Source organism: Vigna angularis, chromosome 3 (genome assembly GCF_016808095.1).
Source record: "Vigna angularis cultivar LongXiaoDou No.4 chromosome 3, ASM1680809v1, whole genome shotgun sequence".
NCBI classification, from domain to species: Eukaryota; Viridiplantae; Streptophyta; class Magnoliopsida; order Fabales; family Fabaceae; genus Vigna; species Vigna angularis.
In genome coordinates this window covers 30,216,553-30,229,213 of record NC_068972.1, presented here as the reverse complement: position 1 = coordinate 30,229,213, position 12,661 = coordinate 30,216,553, and the positions used below count along the sequence as shown (strand labels likewise).

Here is a 12,661-nt window from a genome sequence, read left to right as displayed (position 1 = left end):
GGCGAGCCTCCGTCGTTGTTGCCTGCCTCCGCCGCTCTCGATCCACCTCTCCAGATCGCCGCTGCCTCCGCCTCTCCAGATCGGCGAGCCTCCGTCGTTGCTGCCTGCCTCCGCCGCTCTCCATCCACCGCTCTAGATCGCTGCTGCCTCCGCCTCTCCAGATCGGCGAGCCCTCCGTCGTTGCTGCCTGCCTCCGCCGCTCTCGATCCACCGCTCCAGATCGCTGCTGCCTCCGCCTCTCCCGATCGGCGAGCCTCCGTCGTTGCTACCTGCCTCCGCCGCTCTCCATCCACCGCTCCAGATCGCCGCTGCCTTCGCTTCTCCAGATCGGTGAGCCTTCCGTCGTTGCTGCCTGCCTATGCCGCTTGCAGCCCTGTGTGATGGGAAACCCTAAGGGAGCTTCCTGGTTTGTTGCAGAAGGTGTTCATCTACTCTTGTTCTTCTGCTTTTGAGGCCAGGCCAGTGAAGACTCACAATCACAAGCACTTTGGGTTTCTGAAATTGTAAAATGTTAGGTCTGTTTTGATCTGGGATTGGGATTGGGATTTTCCGGTTGTGTGAAAAACATTGACTTGTTGAAACAGTTTCTTGTTGCTGAAAATTTTTTTGCTGAAACAATTTCTAGTTTCTGAAACCATTTCTGGTTGCCTACTGTAAACAGGTTGCAGGTTGCATCTGAAAAAAAAAAAGGATACTGCCTCGGTTATGTAAGAACCGAGGCATATTTCTGTCTACTTTTTATCTTAGTCCATGACCCGAGGCATAAAATCGGTCCTTTTTACCTCGCTCACGTATGCTTCGGTTGCAAAACCGATGCCAATAATAAAAAATAACTGGTGCCTTTTCTTTTTAATGTACTAGTGTGTTGTTAGACATAATCGAGAGATTAGAGAAAGGAGCAATTACAATTCTAAGGTGTAAAAGGGAGCATATAGTCTCCTAAAATTTGACGAAGCAATTAGACCCCTAAGGTGTAAAAATGAGCAATTAGTCTCCTAAAATCCAATGAAAATAATTAGACTTCTAAGGTATAAGAAGGAGCAAATAGTCTCCTAAAATCTGATAAGAGCAATTAGACTCCTAAGGTTTAAAAATGAGTAAATAGTCTCCTAAATTACGATGAGAGCAATTAGACTCCTAAGGTATAAAAAGGAGCAAGTAGTCTCTTAAAATTCGATGGGAGAAATTAGACTCCTACTATATAAAAAGGAGGAAATAGTCTCCTAAAATCTAATAGGAGCAATTAGACTCCTAAGGTTTAAAAATGAGTAAACAGTCTCCTAAATTACAATGAAAGCAATTAAACTCCTAAGGTATATAAAGGAGCAAGTAGTCTCTTAAATTTCGATGGGAGAAATTAGACTCCTACTATATAAAAAGGAGGAAATAGTCTCCTAAAATTCAATGAGAGCAATTAGACTCCTAAGGTATAAAAAGAAATCTGATGGGAACTATTCGACTCCTAAGGTGTAAAAAGGAGAAGTTAGTCTTCTAAAATCCTATTGGAGCAATTAGACTCCTAAGGTATAAAAAGGAGAATTTAATCTCTACAATTAGTTTCCTAAGCCTATTTTTAAAAGTGTTTTGGAGTTTTCTTGTATAGTTTACTTTCACTGTTTAGGCTATGTTTGTCAAACTTTGATATTACATAAGTCTTGGTATAACGTGAATTAATATAAATTTTATTGTGTTAATCTCTCTTTCTCCCTCTCCCTCTCCCTCTCTCTTCCTCTCTCTCTCCCTCCTTTCTCTCCCTCCCTCTCCTTTCTCTCCCTCCCTCTCCTTTCTCTCCCTCCCTCTCCTTTCTCTCTCTCTCTCTCTCTCTCTCTCTCTCTCTATATATATATATATATATATATATATATATATATATATATATATATATATATATATATATATTATAGCATGGCTAAAAACATCATAACATCTGCTATGAATCTTAATGAATTCTTTAAAGTGTCTTTGTACAATTAATTAAAAGAAATATGTGGCATACTTGAAGTCACATATGAAACAACAAATGATGTCAAAAGAGCTAGGAAACACATTGATTTCACAATATGAACTCTTTAGAGTACAATAGGAAGCAACATCGCAAATATATAGAAACGGTTTACACATTGTGAATCATTTGATTAGATTAGAAAAAGTATTTGAAAAAGAAGAGTTGAACATTAAATTAATGTAATGTTTAGACACTACATAAAAGATATTATTTGGTGAAGTTTTTTTTTTCCGATTTGTGGGGATTTTTATCCTTCTCAAATTAATTTGTGGGGGTTTTTCAAACCTCCGTAGTTAGAGTCGACACAACCTATCTGCATGAGTTTTCTATGACCCTTGATATCATATTCAATTTACAGAGGTTAAAAACTTCCTCTATTACTGACTATTATTTTGTGGGGGGTTTTTAATCTCCTTTATTTTCAACTATTTTATTACAAATATTAAATGCATTTTTGCACTTTTTTTATGGGATCAATATTACCCTATTCATTTTGACAATTATACGGTAGAGATTTTAACTTTCCTCATTTGTATTATTTAGTGTGAGGGTTTACTACTTTATTTTGTTTGCATTATTTAATTTATGTCACCATTTGAGGTATTTATATTTTTGTATCAATAATATTTATTTGTAACAAGATTAAAATATATTAATGTAACAAAAGACATGACAAATACATATAATTCCATTGTCAAAATCACCATAGTAACATAAAACTTATTTATAATGAAACGTAATTACAACTTAATCCATAATTACTCAAAATTCATAATGGACTAGATATAGTTTCATCCTAAAAAACATTATAAACTCCTTAAATGTTACTACCGCTAAATGATTGTATTGTACCCAAAGGAGACTCAGGCTCATTTGCATCACCAACTTGCTAAAATGATAAAAAAAGTATTAGTGAAATAAACAATGACATAAGTGTATGAATTTCTACAACACCATGAAAACCACAAAACAACCTACATATTCATCCAAAGCCACAAAGAGTTTAGGCCAAAACACAACAACACTTCAACCTTAATCAACAAAGCAAAAACATATTCTTAACATCAAAATTTAAAATTTATAAGCAACATGATTCATACACATAATAAGACAAATTGAACTTAAATAAAAATCCAGAACAACTTTAAACTTTAACACCATATATATATATATATATATATATATATATATATATATATATATATATATATATATATATATATATATATATATATATATATATATATATATATATATATATATATCCATAAACCACTCAGCCCATAATAAAATTTACCACTCAATACATTTCACAACATATTCCACTAATCCTTAAACACCCCAAAATACTTAAACGGTTCAATAACAATTATTTCTCAACACCAAATGGATGCTATGTAGTTAAGACAAGGAGAGTAGATTGTAAGTGAATATTTTACAAAAATGAGAATTATTTGAGACGCTCTCGAGAACTTTCATCTAGATCCTTTTTGTAGCTTAAAGGTTCTTGCAAGGTTTCAAATTTGATCGCTGAAAGGAAAGTAGAAGACCGTGCAATGAAATTCTTGATAGGCTTAAATGAACAATGTTGTAATATCAAGTCACATGTCTTCCTAAGGGATCCTTTACCTCCTATCTTGACAATATTTTCTTATGTTTTACAACATGAAAGACAATTAAATAGGAATAATGTGATTGCCAATTTAGAAAATAAGGTTATAGTTATTGCCATTGTATCAACATGTTCCTTTTGTGGGAAGAATGGGCATGTTGAATCTATGTGTTATAGGAAGAATGACCTCCTAAATAAGAAGGAAAAACATGTATGCATTCACTATGGCAAAAGTGGTCACACAATGGATGTATGCTATAGAAAACACAAATTTCCACCTGATAATAAGACTTTCAATGCCAAGATTAGATTAGAAATGTTGATGCCAAGAATGATGAAGATGAGTAAGAAGTTAAACTCATACACCAATAATACCAAACATTGATGGCCTTAATCAAACCTAGAGGTGAATTTGATACGAGTGACAAAGAAAATCACAATACCAACATTACATCAAGAGTTATTGATCCAAGTAATATCTCACATTGCGTTAATCTTCTACACATTAAAGGAAAATGGATCCTGGACTCATGAGCCACTAATCACATTGTCATAAGTCTTGAATATTTTGTCACATATGATAAAATTAAGAATATCAAAGTCAACCTTCCTAATAATGTTTGTGTTAATGACACTCATAAAGGAGAAATCAGATTTACTAATGAAATTCTTATGCACGATGTTCTCTTTATACCTGATTTCAACTACAATTTGATATCCATCTCCAAATTAGTTAAAGACTTTCAAGTATAAGATCAAATGAATAAAAAGATGATTTGATTCAATTAGCTTTCATGAGGGATTATACATTCTTTCTGATTTTGAGAAATTTGTCAATTCTGTTAGTAGTAAGATTTGGCATAGAAGACTTGACGACTTATTTGATAAGAGATTGCATCTGTTACGAAAAAAATGACTATATAAAATCTGGAATTGAACATGTAATGTATGTGATATGGAAAAGCAATATAAACTTTCTTTTCCTAATAGTAATTCACGTCGATATTTGAGGCCTTTCTCTTACTCTTTCTTTGCATGTCCATCGATATTTCTTGACAATCATTAATGATTTTAGTAGATTTTCCTTAATCTATCTTATGCATAATAAATTTGCAACTAGGATGCATCTTACTAGTTTTGTTAATCTTGTTGAAAATTCATAATTTCTTAAACTCAACCACATATGCTCACGATAATTACAATATATGAAGCATAATACTTCTACTTGTTTAGTAACTTACTTGTGGTTGAGGATCAGAGAAGGTGGCCAATTCATATGAATCTTTCCTTCCTTCATTATCATGTATGCTTTTAGTGCACCCAAGGTGGTTTGAACCTAAGATTCTTAATTGGTGTACTTCTGATGCCACTGATTAGAAGATGTTGATGATGTGGCAATGTTAGATGAAGTAATGCTTAAATTTGAAAGTCAAAGTCTTATATTTATGAATGAGTCAGTAGGAGTTGCTCCCAAACCTATGCATCACATTCTCCTAGAATGCTCTAAGTCTAACACTCCACCAACAACATCATTAGGGGAAACCTCTGATTCATCAGTAATGCTTTGAGTCAAACCCACTTCAATTTGTTCCTATAGACATATAACATTTTGTAGTTAAAACTCTAAATATTGAAGGAAAATATTTGAAAATATCATATTATAGTAGAACTAACCGCTATAGCTTTTGTCGCATCATTTACAAATGATCTATCCTTTTTTTTATGAGTTTCAATATATAACTTTTCACGACTAGGCAACTGTCCAGTTTCCAAAAAGTAAATAAAAAGATAAATTAAAATAAATAGTAAATTGTAAAATATAATACAAGTCATCATATTTTTCATAATATTACTACCATCTCATGCCTTCTTCTTGAGATAGGTTTAAAACCACTAGTATGAGGAATTACTTTCGAGGCTTAGCAATCCAAGATTAAAAAATATTCCTAAAAAAAATATCAATATGATATTTCATAAAATACATTGAAAAAGAAATCAATAATCATGGAACATACAAACAAAGATTTAATTAAAAAATAAAATACTTGTTTCCCAATTAACTTAAATCTACTCACCTTGAAAACTTCTATTTCATAGATATGTATGACTGTTGAAGTGAAACTTTGTCCTATAATGACACACATAATACATTAGTTTGAGTAAGGGATCTCCCATGTTTAAGCGATAATCAGTCTTAAAGGCAAGTTTAGCAAATGCCATTGAATGATGCAATTGGGTTAGGGCCAATGCCTGATCCATAAACAAGTCATTTAGCATTGAAACAATTTCAATTGCATTGACGAAAGGTACTGTTGAACCATTTAAAGGAATGAATGTGATAGTTATGGTATCAAAGGTAACATTGATGGCATACTCAGTGAAAATAGAGGTAAGGAATGATACATACCCTTTGTATGATGCTGCCCCTTGGTGATTCGTCGAATACACATAAGTAGTACTTCTCATAGATAGAGAAAATCTTCAGGGAATGATCAAAATAAAGAAAATTTTGCAGGGAATACTCAAAATAAAGAAATACCATGAAGGCCCTGAAGATTGTTGGGGCAGGAGACGATGTAATGCGATGACAAACGATGACGATGACCGAAACTAAGGACTTAGCGACAATTGAAACTAAGGACGCAACGACAACCGGAACTGAGGACTCAATGGCCATTACAACGGAGGACAAAACAACGACACACATGAACCTTAGCTGACGACGGAGACCACATGCGATGATGACTTGAAGACAATGATGACTTGAGGAAGATGCTAACTTGAGGATGAGCGACGTTGTGGGGAAAAACTGAAATGGTTGTGAGAAAAATTTGAGAAAAACGAGGACGAGTTGCATTCGTTGCAGTAAGAAATCAGATGGTTGTGTGAAAAATTTTAGGAAAAACGAGGATGAGCTACGTCGTGGATTACGATTCGTGTAACAGGGTTGGGAAAGGGGGAAATGTGAAAAAAACGACATTTTCCTGTAAGAAGTTTGACAAAAGGGGAAATGTAAGTGTGTGAATGGATGAAAGGTTTATGAAAATTTTAGTGTAAGAGAAATTATAATAGTGAAAATTGTATTTTAATCTTGAAAGATCATAAACCTCTTCAGAAAACAATTAAAACTCTTCCTATTATCAACATTTAGATAATTCCTTTTAAACATATAAAAATATGCTAATTTGTGAAGGATTTTTATAACCACTACAAAAATAACTCTGCACAATAACAATTTTTTTATAATGAGAAAAAAGCTTGAGAATCCAAGGTAATTACAAACTCTAAATCAAAGGATCTATCTACAATGGTTACCATATCTTTGTTTAGAAAGTTGAGGGATCATAAGCTAGAGATGAATAGGCTTACATGAAAAATAGAATTTTGATAAGAAGAAAAATAATATTGCATTGAAAATAATTATACAAAGAAGAGAAGAGAGTAAAGAGGAACAAATAAGTATAGTGGTTCAGAAAATCTAACATTATTGCTGAGGAAGTTAGGAAGACTTATGAAGAAAATAAATAAGGATAGAAACCTTTAAAAAAATGTTAAAAACCTAAGTACTCATATATATATATATATATATATATATATATATATATATATATATATATATATATATATATATATATATATATATATATAATTTTGTGCTCCCATTTCCACATCTAGTTAAAAATATTGAGTATATTTAAACCTATACTCATACTTAGTTAAGGAGTGATTCTCTATCAAAACGAGAATTGGTTCGGAGCATATTTACAGGTTTATTTTCCTTCCCTAGCTTGATAGCTATTTACTTATTAAGGCTTACTTCTATTTTTTAATCAATAAAATTTAAGATAATTCTACTTTTATCTTTCAAAATTTTAAAAATAATTATATAAGTTTTTCGAAATTAAGAAAATATATCTTTAATCCTTAAACAATAAATTGGAGATACTAAAATGAGTATTTTAAAACTGTTTTTTATCTTTCAAATTTGATGATTGGAAACTAAATTAGTGTACTGAATTTCAAGGACTAGAATGATTGCTTTTTAAATTTGAGAGACTAAAAATAAATTTAGTTAAGAACTAAAAACATAGTTAAATCAATTATTAACTTATGAACTCATTAATTTACTAATACATTAGTTAATGGATTGATTTAAGTGATGGACTAATTCATTAATTATTTTTGAAGTGTTATCTACAAATGGTAATTTGAAGTTATTAAAAATTCCAAATAGCTAATTCAAATCCAGAGGGCAGAACAATCTAAAACGGACAATTTGAGTATTAATAAAAAATGGGAACAATATTGAGAATATTTAGTAAAGTTATTTTCTTTGAAAAAGCTGAAATCTTGAATGAGATAAGTAATTTATTTTTATTTTCTTAATTATATTTCTCAGAAAGAGTTCAACGGTATGTCTCATTTCCAGGTCAAGAAAATTAAGAAGAAAAAAAAATGGAAAAGAAAAGAGTAGTATAGAAATACGATTTACCACGAGACAACCTTTTAAAGAACTTGTTCTTTGTTTTAAGAACTAAGAAAATGAAGACGATAATAGAATGCTGTGTCTCTGCAAGTGCCACACGTGTCTGTGGCCTTTTGCCATACAGAAATTATTCATGTAATAGCATGCTTGCAACTTGTTCAGCATCATCCTCAACAACAAGAAGAACTTTATCTCTTTCTCTCATCTCCACCACTTTCTCTGCATTCATCTTCTCACTTTCTCCTCCTTCTTCCTCTTCTTCTTCTTCTTCTTCTTCTTCAAAATTACCCTTTTCAAAGTTCTTTGAGATCCCTGATTCCGGTGGAGTTAAGGCTTTGGACCTCCTTGATGGTTCAGGTGAAGTTCCCTCAGATGGGGACCAGGTATTATCCCCTTTTCACCTCTATAATACTAACACTACTCAATCTTTCATATTTGCAATTCATATTCTCATCTAATTAAGTAATTTTCAAGTTTTAGGTTGAGATAATCGTATGAAAACCCTATTCTACTGATAATATTTATTTGTTATTTTATATGCTGGTTTTATGCCATGAAACATTTACTTTATTGGTAGTGTAAGATAACTCGTAACATTATATGTATAGAATAATCAACGCATAAACATGTAAATCTTTAAATTTAATGTGTTTATTATGGCTAGGTTAACATTGTAAACATGTTATTTTGAAGGTTGCAATTCACTACTATGGCAGGCTGGCAGCAAAACAGGGATGGCGTTTTGACTCAACCTATGACCACAAAGATGACAATGGCGAACCCAATCCATTTGTCTTTGTCCTTGGCTCTGGCAAGGTATAGAAGGGAAATACTAACACTTCCCAATCTTTCTTAGTGTTCATGAATTAATGTTTTGTTTCTCATGTTTTTGTTGAGTATAAGGAAAATATTTTCACTACCTAAATTTATGATAATGATCTGTTTGTGAAGCTGCCACTCAAGTTTTTTGTGGATGGATTGTAAAACTACCTTTTATATGAATGTTCTCCAAAGATTGTTATTAAATTATATATTTATATCCTGTTCATGTCACATCTGAATCAAATGTTATGTTCAGGTTATAGCTGGAATTGATGTGGCAGTGAGATCGATGAAAGTAGGAGGTATTCGTAGAGTCATCATACCTCCATCACTTGGGTATCAAAACACATCACAAGAGCCAATCCCACCGAACGTAAGAAACTTTTTCTGCTCCAAACTTATTGCATGTTTATGCCTTTATACCATGTCTTCAAAGTAATCTTTTCACAATACTCTCTTCTGCTGCTGGACCAAGGATTGCAGAGAAAACCAGTAATCATCTATCTCCAACATTTTCTTTTAACTAATTGCTGATGATGCCATGTTTTCTTTACCCCCCTTCTAGAATGTAAGCACTGAGAACAGCACCCTGAAACGTATGCAGGACACACAATGCACCCTATAATGTTTTATAATGTTGGACTGTGATTCGAGGTCAAAGCAGCCTACTACAAAAACAAAAGAAAGAAATAGAAATAGGCTTAAGTCTCATTCTTATATGCTGGATAATTACAATTTACAATTAATATATATAAATAATGATGAACACTTGTTTGTTGTTATGCACAAAACAGAAACAACAACAAATTTTTAACAATTTCCTTTCACAACCTAGCTAGCTCATACTTCTTATTACTGATAAAAGATAAAATATGCATCTAATAGTCCTTTGGGTCTAATAGAAAGAGTGAGTTGGGCCATATCAGGCTGTCAGAAGAATTATAAGGAGAACCGAAACAACAAAAAAGGGGACACTAGACTGATGTTGTAAGGACTTTATCTAACACAGAGCATGGAATTTACTGTTATGAGTCTCAAATGAATTACTTGAAGTCAGGGTCATAGACTAGTATTTTGAGTTAGATTCTTCTCCTGAGCCTAAGTCCCAATATGTGACATGGCATGTTATATCTTGTGTTTATTTTTCCTGACACTGCGAAGGTGTACACATTAAATGAATTACTAGTTGCTGTATAAAGTATAAATGTTATCCAAATTGGTAGTTCTTAATGACTGGAAAAAATAATGGTCAACTTTTCTTTTGTCCCTTTTTGTGTGGTGAACAACTTAATTGAGTGTTGTATTGTTGATCTCTTTACTTTGATCTTAGAGTAATTTGTGTCGTATTCCTCCAAAACAAAAGTTCTTTGACAGGCAGAGGTTGTTCACTACCATTTTTAATCCAACTCGCCGTGCAAATGGAGAAGGCTCCACTTTAGGAACAGTTATATTTGATATTGAGCTGGTTAGCGTGAGGCATCCGTGAAGTCAACAAATATGATCCAACGTGGAAACCAGATATATACTGTTATCATTATTGGCAAAGATAATGCATAAGCATATTGGTTTTGGTCTATTATAGTTTATGGAGTTATATCATGATGTCTGCTGTGTAATTATTAGTTTTGAAGTGATGGACCTATAATATTCCTCGAACTCCTCATACTTCGTAAGAGTGAAAATGGAAAAGGTGGAAAATAGATGGGTAAAAATGAGATGTTATTTAGACTTATGATCATGGTGACCAACATGTCAAATTCACAGCAATATATGGCTGACTGTTTTGGAAGATTTTCTGCGTTATATGACTGACATGTGGCTGTTGAAGAAAGCTGGAACAAATCCTTTGCATTTGATAACTTGAACTTGATTTGTAAAAGTTGCATTGCACTTCAATTGAGTGATTGCTTGTAGTCCCTACTGGTAAACTTTGTATAATTAAACATAAGCAATGTGTCGATATTTTTCAGAAACAACGTTGTGTATTTCATCCAAGGGAGGTCTTCTTCGTGGTCTGATTTGATTTCTAAGTTGTTAGAAGCTCTCCCGCAGGCTGCAGAAGGTTGTATGGTGGTGTACTCCTGGAGTAGTTAATTTTTAACCTTGATATGTTGAAATATTCTTGATATCCTCAATTTATGTCGCATTTGAGTAGTAGATTCTAAGGATGGATCAGGTGAAGGAAGACACTTTCCAAAATTTCAACTTCATAGTGAAATGTGCAATCAAAACTCAATAAGAAAAGTATAAGGTTTTATGTTTCATATGAAAGATATCTGACTTATTAATTTAATGAATCAATATCTAAGTAAACTAATAATAAAAGATAAAATGATAATAGGGTTGAAGTGTAAAACTCAAAATCCATGGAAAAAAAACCTTTCAATGGCCCAAGCATGGAAAACAAGAAAGATGCCTTGTGACATTCATGGTTATGGAAGGAAAAACAAAAACAGAAAACAAGTAAATGAAAGTAAAAATGGATCAAGACATGAGATGGAAGTAAGAAGACGCCATGTTCAATGGAAAATGAAAGGATAAGCTTCTCACGATTAAAATTAAATTAAGAGAATTCGACAAGGAAGTTTTTGTTCAATATTCAAGTGTATGTTTACAAAGAGTGAAGGACTCGTTATATATATATGATGTAACTTAACCAAGAAGAGGAAAAGACAAGAAAATTAAGTTAACTTTGTTTATCAGTTAAATCCCTTAAACATGATTAGTGCATCAATTTTTCTTTGAAATTAGGGAGTTCACATATGTAATCCATTAAATTTAGGAAAATACTTATGATGACTCTACCAAGAGTTACATGGATGAAGCCAACTACTCTCTTAAAGACAAAAAAATGGTTTTTGATGGTTTGAAGAATCACTTGAAAGAGTCCAATTATCCATGTCCGTTTAAAAGTGACATGTTGAAGTTAGAAATTCTTTAAAAAACAAACTCTCTTAAATTTGGGCAAACTCTATAAAGTTCCTTTGAATTCTAGAATGCTCCAAGCAGATAAGGAACATATTTAAATCTAAAAATTCTACAAATGTACATGTCTTCTTATCTCCTCTTCCATAAATTGGAGTCTCCCTCTTATAACTTTATTAGAATCTTATTTTGTTTCTTCTTCTTTATTTCTTCTGCTTCTTATATTTATTCCTATTATCTTCTCTTTTCTATTTTCCATAAGGTCTTCTTCATTCTTATTTATATCATCCTCCAAGTTTAAGAGAGAATTCGTCCACAAATTTTGAAGTTGGCATCACATAGAGACACATAAGAAACATTGAAGTTATGATTTGTACCATAATGCTCAAGGAGATCTAATTGGTGTGCATTATTGTTTGTTGAGCCTCCAATGAAGTTGTTTTGATGATGATTTTGGAAGATGAAGATGTTAAATATGTTTTTGAGAGATTTTAGCTTTCATTACATATTATTAAGTATTTCACAAATGTATTCACAAGGTTTTTGATCCAACACAACCTGTGATAGAACTGTAGGACTCTAAAAGGGGAGAGGGTTGAATATAGTTTGTAAACTCTTTTTCACATAACACTATACTAGATCGTTCAATTCATAAAGATTAAGCATACACAAAAAATTTTACACTAGTTCTCCCAAACTCACATGTTATATCTAATTCTCCTTAAGCACATAACTTAAGAGGTTCCACCAATAAACAAATTATTACAATGAGTACACGACCTCTCTAAGTTACAATAAGAGCATAGACCTC

At 32.5% G+C, this 12,661-nt stretch overlaps 2 protein-coding genes across 4 annotated transcripts; one reads left to right on the top strand and one right to left on the bottom strand.

The window, feature by feature from the left end:
- Positions 1-5,689: 5,689 nt before the first annotated feature.
- On the bottom strand, positions 5,690-6,616 carry LOC108324538 (uncharacterized). Its single transcript, XM_052875350.1, has 2 exons — positions 6,025-6,616; positions 5,690-5,745 (listed from the first exon to the last, which is right to left on the bottom strand). The coding sequence occupies exons 1-2, from the start codon at positions 6,595-6,597 to the stop codon at positions 5,704-5,706; spliced, it is 615 nt and encodes a 204-aa protein (XP_052731310.1). The 5' UTR covers positions 6,598-6,616; the 3' UTR covers positions 5,690-5,703.
- Positions 6,617-8,128: 1,512 nt separating this feature from the next.
- Positions 8,129-11,082, top strand: LOC108324974 (peptidyl-prolyl cis-trans isomerase FKBP17-1, chloroplastic). 3 transcript variants are annotated; one of them, XM_017557937.2, is made up of 4 exons: positions 8,129-8,486; positions 8,797-8,919; positions 9,182-9,298; positions 10,896-11,082. In XM_017557937.2, the coding sequence occupies exons 1-4, from the start codon at positions 8,160-8,162 to the stop codon at positions 10,941-10,943; spliced, it is 615 nt and encodes a 204-aa protein (XP_017413426.1). In that variant the 5' UTR covers positions 8,129-8,159; the 3' UTR covers positions 10,944-11,082. The 3 variants fall into 3 exon arrangements, with proteins under 3 accessions (XP_017413426.1, XP_017413427.1, XP_017413425.1); XM_017557938.2 differs by having other exon boundaries at positions 10,300-11,082; XM_017557936.2 differs by having other exon boundaries at positions 8,131-8,486; positions 10,289-11,082.
- Positions 11,083-12,661: the final 1,579 nt, after the last annotated feature.